General features: G+C 67.3%; 4 protein-coding genes across 4 annotated transcripts in view; 3 read left to right on the top strand and 1 right to left on the bottom strand.

Annotated features, from left to right (window-relative positions):
- Window positions 1–827, top strand: part of EMIHUDRAFT_361874 (hypothetical protein) — a 3867-nt gene extending 3040 nt beyond the window's left edge. Inside the window, exons 8-10 of the mRNA XM_005790302.1 lie at window positions 30–120; window positions 302–478; window positions 609–827. Of these exons, the coding sequence (XP_005790359.1) occupies window positions 30–120; window positions 302–478; window positions 609–751 (411 nt within the window). The 3' untranslated portion in view covers window positions 752–827. The remainder of the gene's footprint in view (window positions 1–29; window positions 121–301; window positions 479–608) is intronic.
- Window positions 828–1292: 465 nt separating this feature from the next.
- EMIHUDRAFT_109526 (hypothetical protein) lies at window positions 1293–3840 on the bottom strand (the record flags this gene model as incomplete). The annotated part of the gene is made up of 4 exons (XM_005790301.1): window positions 1293–2687; window positions 2873–3163; window positions 3269–3719; window positions 3773–3840. The coding sequence occupies 4 exons, from the start codon at window positions 3838–3840 to the stop codon at window positions 1293–1295; spliced, it is 2205 nt and encodes a 734-aa protein (XP_005790358.1).
- Window positions 3841–4030: 190 nt separating this feature from the next.
- Window positions 4031–5143, top strand: EMIHUDRAFT_224916 (hypothetical protein; the record flags this gene model as incomplete). The annotated part of the gene is made up of 2 exons (XM_005790300.1): window positions 4031–4456; window positions 4532–5143. 2 exons carry the CDS (start codon window positions 4031–4033, stop codon window positions 5141–5143), a joined length of 1038 nt encoding a protein of 345 aa, XP_005790357.1.
- A 2637-nt stretch (window positions 5144–7780) lies between these two features.
- On the top strand, window positions 7781–8866 carry EMIHUDRAFT_224914 (hypothetical protein; the record flags this gene model as incomplete). The annotated part of the gene is made up of 4 exons (XM_005790299.1): window positions 7781–8290; window positions 8373–8448; window positions 8524–8583; window positions 8712–8866. 4 exons carry the CDS (start codon window positions 7781–7783, stop codon window positions 8864–8866), a joined length of 801 nt encoding a protein of 266 aa, XP_005790356.1.
- Between the last annotated feature and the right edge of the window lie 3196 nt (window positions 8867–12062).

Below are 12062 nucleotides of genomic sequence, written 5' to 3'. Positions count from 1 at the left end.
CTCCTGTCTGCGCCTCATCCGGCTCTTCTCCCGGGCAGGCGGCCCTCACCGGTCTTGCAAACTCGGCGACCCTCTCGCTCGACGCGGCCGACCCGCCCCACCTCGTCGTTGGCGGGGGAGGCAGCCGCGTGCTAGAGAGCAGACTGCGGCCGTGCACCCCGACTAGCACCCGAGAGGACACCCACTCGGCTGGATCCAGCTGTCCTCACTGTATGCGTGGACCCTGCACCTACGCGCTGCTCGGAGTACGCTGCTCGACACCGACTCCTCGCCTCAGACGCTGCTGCCTTCATGACCATAGGCAGCGCGCGCGTGCCCACCCTCGCCGACCGCGTCGCCCTCCGCCTGCCCGCCAATCGCGCGGGGGGCGCATCCGGCGCAGAGCGGCTGCTGCAGGCGGACGAGTTTGCGTCGACGTTGCGGAGAACGCAGCGGGCGCGAGACCCGCGCCGCGCGACAATGGCGAGGCTCAAGTACGGTGCGGAGGACGCCCCCCTGCGGGCCTCCTCCCGCCCCCCGCCCCTTTCTTCTTTAACCTGCCGGCCCACCCGCCCCACCTAACCCTCCGCCTCTCCACGCCGCAGCCTCTCCGCTTTCCTCCCCTGCAGGCCTCGAGGACGGGCGGGAGTGGACATACCCGCAGCTAGCGCAGCGGTACAACATGACAGTCGACGGGGCGCGCGGGGTGGTGCGGGCGGAGGTGGCATTTCTCCGCAAGGAGAAGGAGAAGCTCGCGCACTTCGTCGAGTGACGCCATGTCTGATGTCTTTGCTTCTCGCGTCATGTCTGGCGCATATGATAACCATATGGCCCATGCCGGTTGCCGCCATGGCGCATCTGGGCCGTACGGCTCTACTAGAGGCTACACAGGCTACACGGCTCTACGCGGTAAAAAGGCCGGCGTAGCAGCGCGGGGCAATGGCCAATGCCCCGGCGCCTCGCGCGAACATGCGCGCGATGCCCTTGCCGATATGGCCCCACACATGCAGGCCCATGGCCCGCATGGGCCAACGCATGGGTGTATACATACCTCCTCGATTTAACGTGTAAGCGGCGCGCGGGCGCGCTAAGGCCTAGAAGGTTCCTACACGGCCCTCTCTAGGGCTCTAAGCCTAGAAGGTTCCTTGCTGTGACTTTCTCTGTGTACTGTCTAGGCAACTGTACCACGCCAATGCCGCGCGAGCGCCGGTAAGGGCGAGAACTAGCGCGAAAATCTCAGCTTTGAGACTTGTGCGTCGGGCGTCAGCCGCCGGTGGGGCGCCCGCCCGGCCCCGCCCTCCTCCCGATTGCTTTCACGGCTGGCTCGATAGCTGGCGGGAGAGCGGCGAGAGCAGTAGGAGCTCAGAAGACAGCCTCGGCACGTTGCCGCTGAGCCGCTTCGACGCTCCGCCTCTCTCGCGCCGACGCCACAAGTCGCGCACGGCCACAGCCGACGGCATGCCGAGCTGATCCAGCCGCAAGGCGTAAGAGTGCGCGTGGTGCGCGTCAGCGTTGAGCACAAAGAGCGCGAGCCTGCCGGCGGGCATCGGCTTTGCCCACACCTGCACTAGCTGGAGGGGCTCCTTCGCGGTGTACACTGGACACGGCCACCGATGCTCCCCGTACTGGCACCAACCAGAGTCCAGAGGACGCGGGACATAGTCGATCGGGCGCGAGCCGGCAGGCGTCCACGCGGCAAACCTCCAGCCTGGGTGGCCTGCGTAGCTCTGGCTGACCGCGAGCGCCTCTGTGTTTGCGATAAAGGGCCAGGCGGCGGACACGAGCGAGTCGTTGCGCAGGTCAAACCCAAGGACGAGCGGCGAGGACATGATCAGCCACGCCCCAAAGTGCGCTTGCTCCCACTCCCAGGGCTCCGGCTCGTCCATGTTGCCAACCTCGAGCATATCCGGGAAGGCCCAGCAGCCCCGCCCTGCAAGGGGCGCGTCGCGACTGAGGAATCTCACGGCGCTCTCGAGGTTGCGCAGCCAGCCGTATCGGCTTCCGTCGATGTCGCCGCTCGTACGAAAGTAGTGGAAGGGACAATCGACGCTCCCGTCCGGCCGCCGCTCCGGACATCCCGAATTACCATTGGCCACCCGCTCGCCGAGGCCGGCGGATTCGCACAGCCCCCAGTGGCAGTTCTCGAGGAGGATCGGCCTGCCGGATCCTTGTAGCAGCTCGGACCATCGCGACATGTTCAGGTATGGCCCGCAGGCATCGACCTTGACCGAGTCAAATCCCCACTCTATCAGCGCATTGGCGTCTCCTTGGTCGTGCGCCACGCCGAGTGCCCGGGAGCGGCCGAGCGCCGACGGCGAGGCGCGTTCGGGGCAGATGCAGTTGTTGGCGTAAAACCCGACGGTGAGCCCCTTTGCATGCGCATCCGCCGTCATGTGAGCCATATTGGGAAAACGGTCCTGGTTGACAATCGGTCCGCCGGACGCGTCATGAAATGACTCACGTGGACCCTCGCCGCAGGCTTGCCACCCATCGTCAAGGCCCAGATTGGAGAAGCCCAGCGAGAGGAGTGAGGTGGTCTCGCCGTCGAGCCCCTTCCGCAGCCGCGTCATGGCCTCCGCGGTCGCGATCATCTTGTCCTGTGAGACCGCGCCGCCAAAGCAATTCCAGCTCCGCCAGCCCATCGGTGGGTACGCTGCGAGGCCGCTCGAGGCGCCGCCCCAAAGCAGAAGAAGCCTGCGCAGCAGCATCTGGCCGCACCCGGCGGGCGCCCGCCGGGCGGGCGTGCAGACTTCACAGCCTTGTTATTGACAAGAAAAAACGTCCAGGCGCTATGCGCTGGTCTGTGAGAGGTTGAGGTGCGAGCCCTGGAGGCCCTGGGGATGGGGGGAGACTACCCGCGGGCCTAGAAGGCCCGCGCGCAGGGGGGTGGGACATTGAGACCGGTCATGAATGAGTGCGCGACACGCATGTTGCGAGCAGCGTTGTCGATGTTTTGCGCGTCGCCACAGACGGCGGCGCGCGAGAGCTGTTGCGAGTGGTGCTGGGCGAAGCCCCGGGCGCTGCCGGAGGCTGTGCCGTAGTCGGTGCGGTCGACGGCGCTCGGGCTGCCGACCTCTTTGGCGAAGTTGAAGATGATTCTCTTGGTCGGCGGCGCAATGCCGCCCTGGCTTTCGACGAGACAAATTTTGACGATTCCGTTCTTGACATGGAGCGCGTCGTAGTACTAGGCGCGGAAGGGCAGCCGCGCTCGCGTGCCCGCGGTCCCCACGCCCAGGAAGCGCGTGGTCTCCCCCCGCCGCCGCCCCGAGGACCCCGACGTGGGCAGCACCAGCTCCTCCGCCGCCGCCGCCTCCAGCGCAGCATCAGCTGTCATCGGCGGCAGCGCTTGCGCCTTAGCGCGCTTGGCCTCCGCCGCTGCCCGGCCCTCGGGCGAGCGGGCGTAGCAGAGCGCGGCCGCCTCAGCCGACGCGAAGTAGCCGAGGATAGCGTACTTGCCGCCGCGCCACACGCGTGCCTGGAAAGGCAGTTTGAAGGTCGGAGGCGTTTTGTAAACGCCCACAAAGCCCGAGCCGCCCGTCTGCAGCTCCAGCCCCTCCTCGTCGGCCGTCGCTATGGCCTGGGCGCTCGTCATGTCCTGCTCCTGCCGCAGCGCCTCCGCCTTGGCGAGCTTGGCCGCATCCTCACGCCCCTCGGGCGTGAGCATAGCGTAGCAGTACGCGGCGTCCTCCAGCGTCGCAAACCGGTCGATGACAGTCATGCATGACGCCTTTGCGGGAGACCTTGACAAACGTAGCGCCGCGTAGGGTCCTTGCCGGGTGCGTCGTAGACGCACTTGTAGCGGGTCCCGTTGTCGGACGGGATGAGTTTGACGGAGGTGAATTGTGGCTTCTGGATGAGCATTGCTTGTCACGCTGAAATTTTGTAGCATTTGGCGCCCAAACCACAGTGACCTTCATGTTTTTGTGTGTGGGTGCAGCATGGTGTCACGCTGTGGACTTCTACAAAATTGCCGCGTAAATTTCTCATTTCTTTTCTCTCAGTGAAAATTCTTTTCCCTTTAGCGAATTGCTGCTGCTCCGCCGCCGCTCGAATGCCTTGGCTCCTCTGCCCACTGCTACTGCTCTCACGGATACCACCTCCAGCCGCCGAATTCACACCCGCCTCGCCGCCGCTGAGCCCTGTCGATCGCGCCTTTTCGCTCGGACGCCACCTCCTCTTCGACGTGGCCGAGCACGAGCAGGTCAACAAGCAGCGGCGGGCGCTGATGTTTTACCTCGACCTCGCGATGCAGCTCGACCGCGTTCTGGTGCTTCCACGCGTGCGGCTGCTGCGGCGCTCAGCCAGCTCGCCCGTCAGCTTCGAATCCGCCGCCGAGTACGTGCCGTGGGCGGACCTCTTCAACATCTCGCGTCTCGGCCGTGCTCACGCCGTGGTTGGCCTCGATGAGTACGTCGCGCAGCACGGCGGCGTCTCGCTGCTCTTGCGGCGGTGCCAGACGGGAGGCCCTGCGGCGGAGGTGGCCTTCAACGGCCTCGCCGCGCCGCCGCTGCCCGCCGCCCGCACCTCCTGCGCCTCGCAGCCCGGCCTCCAGTACCAGCCGGCCGTCCTCCGCAAGGAGCACGCAGCCACGCCATCGATCGCGTTTGCCGAGTCAGTCGACCAGCTCGGCGCGCAGCGGGTGGCGCCGCTGCGGCCGTACGTGCGCTTCGTCGACCGGACCTACGACGAGGCGGCCGCCTTTGTGCGCGGCGCCTTTGCCGGCAAACCCTTCCTCGCGCTGCACTGGCGGCGGACCGACTTCCACGCGGTGCGGCGCAGCCACGAGTGGGCGCTCCAGTCGGCGGCAGACCTGATCAAGCACGCCCGGCACGCGATGCGTCGGCACGGGCTCGCGGGCGTCTACCTCGCCACGGACAGCGACGACCCGGCGGAGATGGCGGAGGTGCAGCGCGCGCTGCGGTTCGCGCGCGTGCGACAAAAGGGCGGCGGATCGCTGCGCGACAGGGTCGAGACGGCCAACCTCGAGATTGCGATCTGCGCCTCCGCCACGCGCTTCCTCGGCACGCGGACCAGCTCCTTCACGCTAACCATCCTCGAGGAGAGGAGGGCCGTGTTTGGGCAGTCAGAGGAGAGCGGCGGCGAGATGGGGAGGCCGCCAGAGGAGGAGGAGGCAGTTGTAGAGGGAGGGAAGGAGGAGCTGTAGCGCGTGTCAATGTAGGACAAAAGAACGTCGCACCAGCCCGCTGGTCCTACGACTTCTTCCACACCACGAGTCTCTAGAGCCGTGTACGCGTATAGATAGCTTTTCGCGCACCTTGTGACGGTGCCCTAGCAAAATCGTCGCGATTTCGATGCGCGATTTGTCTAAGTCCCAGAGCCGTTTACCCATGAGCGCGCCCCCTCGCCAGCCTAGGGCTCGCAGTTCTGGCCCGAGGTGTCGCCGCTGCCTCCCGCGCCCTCCGGCGCCTGCTGCTACTGCCGGTCGGCCGTTCGGGTCCGCGCGACGGCTCCATCCTCGAGACGTAGCGGTCGCTGAGCGCTTTCTCGACCGCTACGTCTTCTGGTGCACCCATCCACCGCGACCCTCGAACCTGCGCTGCGCGGCGCAGTTGCTGCCGAGCGAGACGCGCCCGCCCGCGCAGGGGCGGCATCACCGCATGGCCGAGCAGCGAGCAGTGTGTGCCGCAGTGCCCGTCCGGGCCCTCTTGCAGCTGCCTCTATTGGGCGTGGAACGCGGATATAAGGGTCTATACGGAGGTGGGTGGCCTCTTAGAGGTATGGGAGCCGCTGGCACCGCGCTGGGCGCCGCGGATGCACGTACGAACGAACATTATGAAATCGGGACGATTTTGACCCAAAAATCACAAGGTGCGCGGCGGGCACGTGCACCGGGCGCACAGGTCCACAGGTCCACAGGACCGCGCGGCGCGGCGGCGGCGCTAGAGGGCAGCCACAGCTCCTCTTCTGCTCCTCTCCCCGGACCCAGCCGATCTGTGACTTCTGTTTTCACGCAAAATTCTTTTTATGTGTTAATAGCAGTGCGCGCCAGTCCCGTGCCCCGTAAAAGAAAGAATTCTTAAAATAAAAGAAAGAAAGAAAACTGATAATCAATTGGAGGGATGGGAGGACGGCACGCCGCCACCACTGCCGCACCACACAGGGATTTTAAGGAGAGGAGTGTGGTGCTAGCCGTCGCCCACCCTAACCCTAGCTTGGTCGTCTGCCTCTTTCTATCTCCCTTCGCAGTCCCTCGCCGATTCTCGCTGCCGATGCCACCCGTGCAGATTCTGTCCCGTTCGATGCCATGAAGGTCATGCTCGCGTTTCAGCGGCCCAAGCGGCAAACTCATGGAGCTGGGCTCTGCCGCCGAGGCGCAGCGCGACATGGATGGAGCAGGGTAGCAGGGTTGCGGCCGGTTGTCACCTCCATGATCTCGCGTCGCAGCGGCTGGCGAGCACACAGGAACGAGTCGGCTCCTCGACTGCCTCCGGCGACGTCGACCGAACGCCACCTCGTGCCCGAGTCAGAGAGAGAGATTTTTAGAAGCCAACAAGAAATGTGGCACACACAGTGATTTGGGCTCGGCAGCTTGTCGACTACCAGCCGGAGCCGGAGTCGGAACCGTAGCCGAGATGGTCGTCGAGGGTGTCGAATATGTCATTCGCCTCGCGGCTAGTAGAGCCGGTGCCGCATGAGTCTTGGTCGGAGGAGGAGTCGTCGGAGGAGCGGTCGGACCGCTCGCGCTTGTCGCGCCTGATGCGCTCTGTGCGAGGGGGCCGGGGTCGTAGTTGTCGTGCTCGAGCGTCGGGTAGGTAGCGCGCCTTGCGACCTTGTCGGCCGTGCTGCCGTCCCAGTACAAGGTGTACCAGTCGCCGCGAGGGTAGAACCAAGCGTTGACCAACCTGTACCGTCCGAGAGCGGCCGCCTGAGCGGCCTGAGCAGCCGCCTGAGCAGCTAGCTGCCTCTGCAGCGGCCGGCCCGCCGCCGCCGCAGCCTTCTGCGCCGCCGCCTGTGCGGCCATGGAGCGCTTGCCAGGTACATACTTACGCAACACACGGTCACGCACCGACTGCAACCCCGACGCGAAGGGCGTATGCACATCCCACAGGTCGAGCCACTCGGGGTCACGGGGTGGCTCCGACAGGCACGCACACGGTCCACTCGGAGTGGACCATGCTATTGTGCACACTGCTCCCACACGTTAGGAAACCACTTCCTACTAATGTGGGCCCGGCTCTCCCGGGGGCTGGCCCATATCTCAAGCGTGGCGGCATGCATCCAGACCCCAGTGGTCTGGCGTGCGCCCGCCGACCGACGTCTGGTCTCTACGGGTTTTCCGCACTTCCTGGCGCGCCGAGATGCTCCACTGACGTGGGAGGCTCATCTCGACACGCCGCCCGTTCCACTCGAAGTGGATCACGGCTGTGCGGCGTCCCTCGGTGTAACCCTTGGCAGGGCGTACCACCGAAATTCCGGTCTCGCGGCTTTGGCGAGGGCAGGGGTGGGCGAGCCGGCTGAGTGACCCACTGAGGTGGATCATCTCTAGCGGTCGTTCCACTGTGGTGGATCGGCCCGACCGCGCCACTCGGAGTGGCGCGACCCCTGGGTCCGCCCCTCGCCGCCACTGGCAGCTCACAGGGAGTCAGTCAGCGCGGCATCTCAGCGGATCTCGGCGCTGTGGCGAGATAGCGTGAGGGCCAAAGCCCACCGCCCGCCCACAACGCGCACCCCCCCCCCCCCCCCCCCCCGTTCCGCACACCGAAAAATCGTCCTTTGGGGAAGGGGGAAGTCTAGCTCAAAAAATCGGAGCCGATCTCTCGCACAGAGCGCGATCGCACACATGCGCAGAAGCTGGAGCAGAGCCTGGCGGTGGGTGGACGGCGCGACGATCCACGCGACAGCGCGCGTGCACCCCTCAGCGCGGCTCGCTCCTGGCGTCGTGGTCGAGGCACGCGCTCGCGTGGGCGCGGGCGTCGTGCTCGGGCCGGGCGCGGTCGTCGGCTCATCTGTTTCGGTGGGTGCTGGGACGAGTGTCGGGCCGCACACGTCGCTGCAGCACTGCTCGATCGGCGGCGGATGCACGTTGCACGCTGGAGTGCGCATCGGAGCCGACGGCTTCGGCTTCGTTCCAGGGACGCCGGCAGGCGCCGAGCAGAGCCGGGAAAGCCAGCGCCTCGAGCGCAGCGTCGGGAGCGTGCTGGAGGGCGACGTGCTGCCGGTGAAGAAGCCGCAGAGGAGACGCGTGGTGGTCGGGCGAGACGTCGAGGTCGGAGCCGGCTCGTGCATCGATCGCGGCTCGTGGCGCGACACGAGCATCGGTGCACACACCAAGATGGACAATTTGGTGCAGGTGTGCGAGACGGCACTGGACCCTTCCCTCACCGAGCCGTTCTTCCCACAGCGATCGACCAACACCGGCTGTCCCGTCCCAGGTCGGCCACAACGTCGTCATCGGTGTCGGCTGCCTGCTGTGCGCTGACGTGGCGCTCGGTGGCTCGGCGACACTGGGTGCCGCGACAAAGTCCTGCTGTAGTCTGCAGCGGAGAGGCGTCCCCTCCCTCTCAGCCGCTCCTGTGGTGGCAGGAGACTACTGCGTGCTCGGGGGCAAGGCCGCCGTCGCCGACCACGTCTCCGTCGCCGCAGGTGCGCACGCCAGCTCGCCGCCCTCCCCTTCCCTGTCGGCACCCCCTGTCCGCAACTCGGCCCGGCACGCCCCCCGAGCTGCCCCCCGCCCCCCACCCGCACAAAAGACAACACCCGCGCAACCGCAGGCACTCGCGTCGCCGCGTGCTCGGGTGTGACCTCGCACGTGGACTCGCCCGGCACCACCATCGCTGGCCTCCCCGCACGGCCAATCGCACTGTGGAGGCGTGAGGTGGCTTGGGCGCGGCGAGCGGCGGCGCGAGAGGCGGGCGGTGCCAGGTGAACGTGTATTGAAAGTGTGTCGCACGGCTATAGCCCATGCCATACAATGTGCAACGACGACCCCCCCCGTGACGTGACGTCCACACTGAGAGCAGAGAGCGCGCGCGGCGGCGGGGATGGCTCCCAAACGGCACGGCCGCTGCACAAGATACACACCGTATCACCGATCCGCACACATACACAGGTGTCAGAGTGAAAAAATACCGCAAGCTCACGCCGGGACCTACGCGGGGATGCAAGAGAAGGGCCGAGGCCCCAGCTGTTTTCCATCAACACCGCGAGGTCTACCCGTCATGCGGCAGGTCGCTTGCTCTGGCTCGCTGCCACCGCGGTGGGTCAACCAAGATTCTTAGATGGCAAGATCCAAGAACTTCTCTAGCGTGCGCCGTCTTCACCGCGCGCACGCCTCACCCGAGCAAAAGAAGCGATCGCGCGCCGCCGCCGCCCGCCTCGCCTTGCCTGCGCCTGCGCCTCGCCTCGCCTTGCAGCCGCGCACGCGCACGCGCACGCGCGCGCGCGCTCGCGTCGCCCGCGAAGCGACCCTCCACGCGAGTTTCGAACCGGGAGCCAAAAGCTCCCGGCTCGAACCGCGAACGGTTCAACCACGCCGCTGGCGGTTCTTGCAAAGGCAGTCAGGGGCAGCGCCTCATATAACGTGAAATAGTGCGAGCGATCTCACTCTTGAAAGAGATCGCGCGCCGCGCGCGCTCGCACACGCCGCCCGAGAGCACTCCCACCCCCGCCGCCCTCGCAAGCTCACAGGTTGAGCTGAGGAGAAGCAGCTGGGGGAGGTCAAAGCGGGAGCTGCGGGAGAAGGCGGCACGGCGGCGGCGGCGCGGCGCCCCCCCATCCCCATCCGCCTCCGGGCGAGAGTCCCCCCAGCGTCTGCTCCAGCAGACGCTCCGGTAATCAGGCCGAGAGTACCAGGCAGGAGAGGGGAGAAGAGCCCAGGGAGGGGAGAGGAGAAGAGCCCAGGGAGGGGAGAGGAGAAGAGCCCAAGGCGGCCTCCCTCTCCCTCCCAACCTCCCACCGGGCCTCCCTCTCCCTCTCCTCCCACCGGGCCTCCCTCTCCCCCTCCTCCCGCCAAGCACCGACAGTCTCGAGGGGCCAGCCGCTGGAGGGGGCACGCCAGCGGCACGAGAGGGCTTCAGCCACACAGCTACCAAGGGAACGCGACCCACACAAAGCACCAAGTTAGGCATACCCCCCGGCGCAGGTCCCCCGCTATGTGTCGCCGTTTCTTTGTCGGGGCACGCTATCCTGTGCAGTCAGGGCAAGTGGGGGCGGGGCGGACAGCCCAGGGTCTTTACCCTGGGATCTCTCCGCCCAGTCCGGGGGTGCGTCGAACCTTCCATCACCCTGGGAACGTCCGGGTGTTGGAAGCAAAGATATAACTTTTTCCCCCATCAACACCGCGTTGTGGCGATGGGTGATTTTTAGGAGAGTGTGAAAGGAGGGACACGTCTCACGTGTGGTTCAACGAGCGCGAACGAACGGCTGGCACGAAAGCAGCCAGCCAGCCGGCACCATGCCGCCGCGCCCGGCCACACCAGTCAGTCCCCACAACCCACACTCGGCTCCGACAAGCGCTGCTGCTTAAGCAACTGGGGCAGGAGGCCGCTCGCGGTCGGTGCCTGCGCGGTGATTTTGTGCTCACACCACACACACATGCGTAGTAGGTAGGGGGGGGGGGGTCTGGCCCCCCCTAGAGGCTTCCGGAGGCTTCACATCACATGAAGGCGCCGGTAGTACAATTGGCGAGATTCGGCCTCAGTTTGGCCTGAACTACACGGCCGAAAACGCCAATTGTATTACCGCCCTATTACGGGCCAATTTACAAAGCCGGCGGACGTGCCTCCCGTGCGCGGCTGCTGGGCGGTACCACAGCTGCGGCACATGCGAGGGGCCCGGGTCCCGGCGATTCTCGTTGCAGCGGCGAGCGCTGCACGAGCAGAGAGTCGACCTGCATGCGCAAGGGAGTTAAAAGCTGCCGCGTCAGCGCGGTCACCGTGCGACGGTGCATTCCCTGGGATCAGCGAGAGGGCGTGCTTGAGCCTGAGTGCAGAATGCTGCTTCGACTCAAGCCCAGACGCGCTCTCGTGCTTCGTGGCCACCTCATTTTCAACTCGAACCCTGACTTCCGATTCTCCGCCGCCCTCGCTTCCTCCGCCCTCAAGCCCTCCACCATCCAGCCCTCCGCCCTCGCTGCCGCCGCCCTCGCTGCCGCCGCCCTCGAGCCCGCCGCCATCAAGCCCTCCACCCTCGCTGCCGCCGCCCTCAAGCCCTCCACCCTCGCTGCCGCCGCCCTCAAGCCCGCCGCCCTCCAGCCCTCCACCCTCACTGCCTCCGCCCTCGCTGCCTCCGCCATCAAGCCCTCCACCATCCAGCCCTCCGCCCTCGCTGCCGCCACCCTCACTGCCGCCGCCCTCGAGCCCGCCGCCCTCGAGCCCTCCACCCTCGCTGCCACCACCTTCGAGCCCTCCACCCTCGATGCCGCCACCCTCGAGCCCGCCGCCCTCCAGCCCTCCACCCTCGTTGCCGCCGCCTTCCAGCCCTCCGCCCTCCAGCCCTCCGCCCTCGCTGCCGCCGCCTTCAAGCCCGCCGCCCTCGCTTCCTCCGCCCTCGAGTCCGCCGCCCTCGAGCCCGCCGCCCTCGTTGCCGCCGCCTTCCAGCCCTCCACCCTCGCTGCCGCCGCCCTCAAGCCCTCCGCCCTCCAGCCCTCCGCCCTCGCTGCCGCCGCCCTCGTCGCCGCCGCCCTCGCCACCGCCGCCATCACCACCGCCGCCATCTCCTCCGCCGCCATCACCGCCGCCGCCCTCGTCGCCCCCACCCTCGTCGCCGCCGCCATCGCCACCGCCACCCTCGCCGCCACCTCCCTCGCCGCCGCCGCCCTCGCCGCCGCCCCCCTCGCCGCCGCCCCCCTCGCTACCACCCTCGCCGCCCCCGCCTTCGCCGCCACCTCCCTCACCCCCGCCGCCGTCTCCACCACCGCCCTCGCCGCCGCCACCCTCGTCGCCGCCGCCCTCGCCGCCGCCCCCCTCGCCGCCGCCCCCCTCGCCGCCGCCGCCGTCTCCACCGCCGCCCTCGCCAACCCCACCCTCGGCGCCGCCCTCGCCGCCGCCACCGTCGCCACCCCCACCCTCGCCGCCGCCACCGTCGCCACCTCCACCCTCAATGCCACCAACGACGGCCATAAC

Source organism: Emiliania huxleyi (genome assembly GCF_000372725.1).
Source record: "Emiliania huxleyi CCMP1516 chromosome Unknown EMIHUscaffold_120, whole genome shotgun sequence".
Taxonomy (NCBI): Eukaryota; Haptophyta; order Isochrysidales; family Noelaerhabdaceae; genus Emiliania; species Emiliania huxleyi.
The sequence above is the reverse complement of the archived record's forward strand: the minus strand, read 5'-3'. Positions and strand labels throughout refer to the sequence as shown.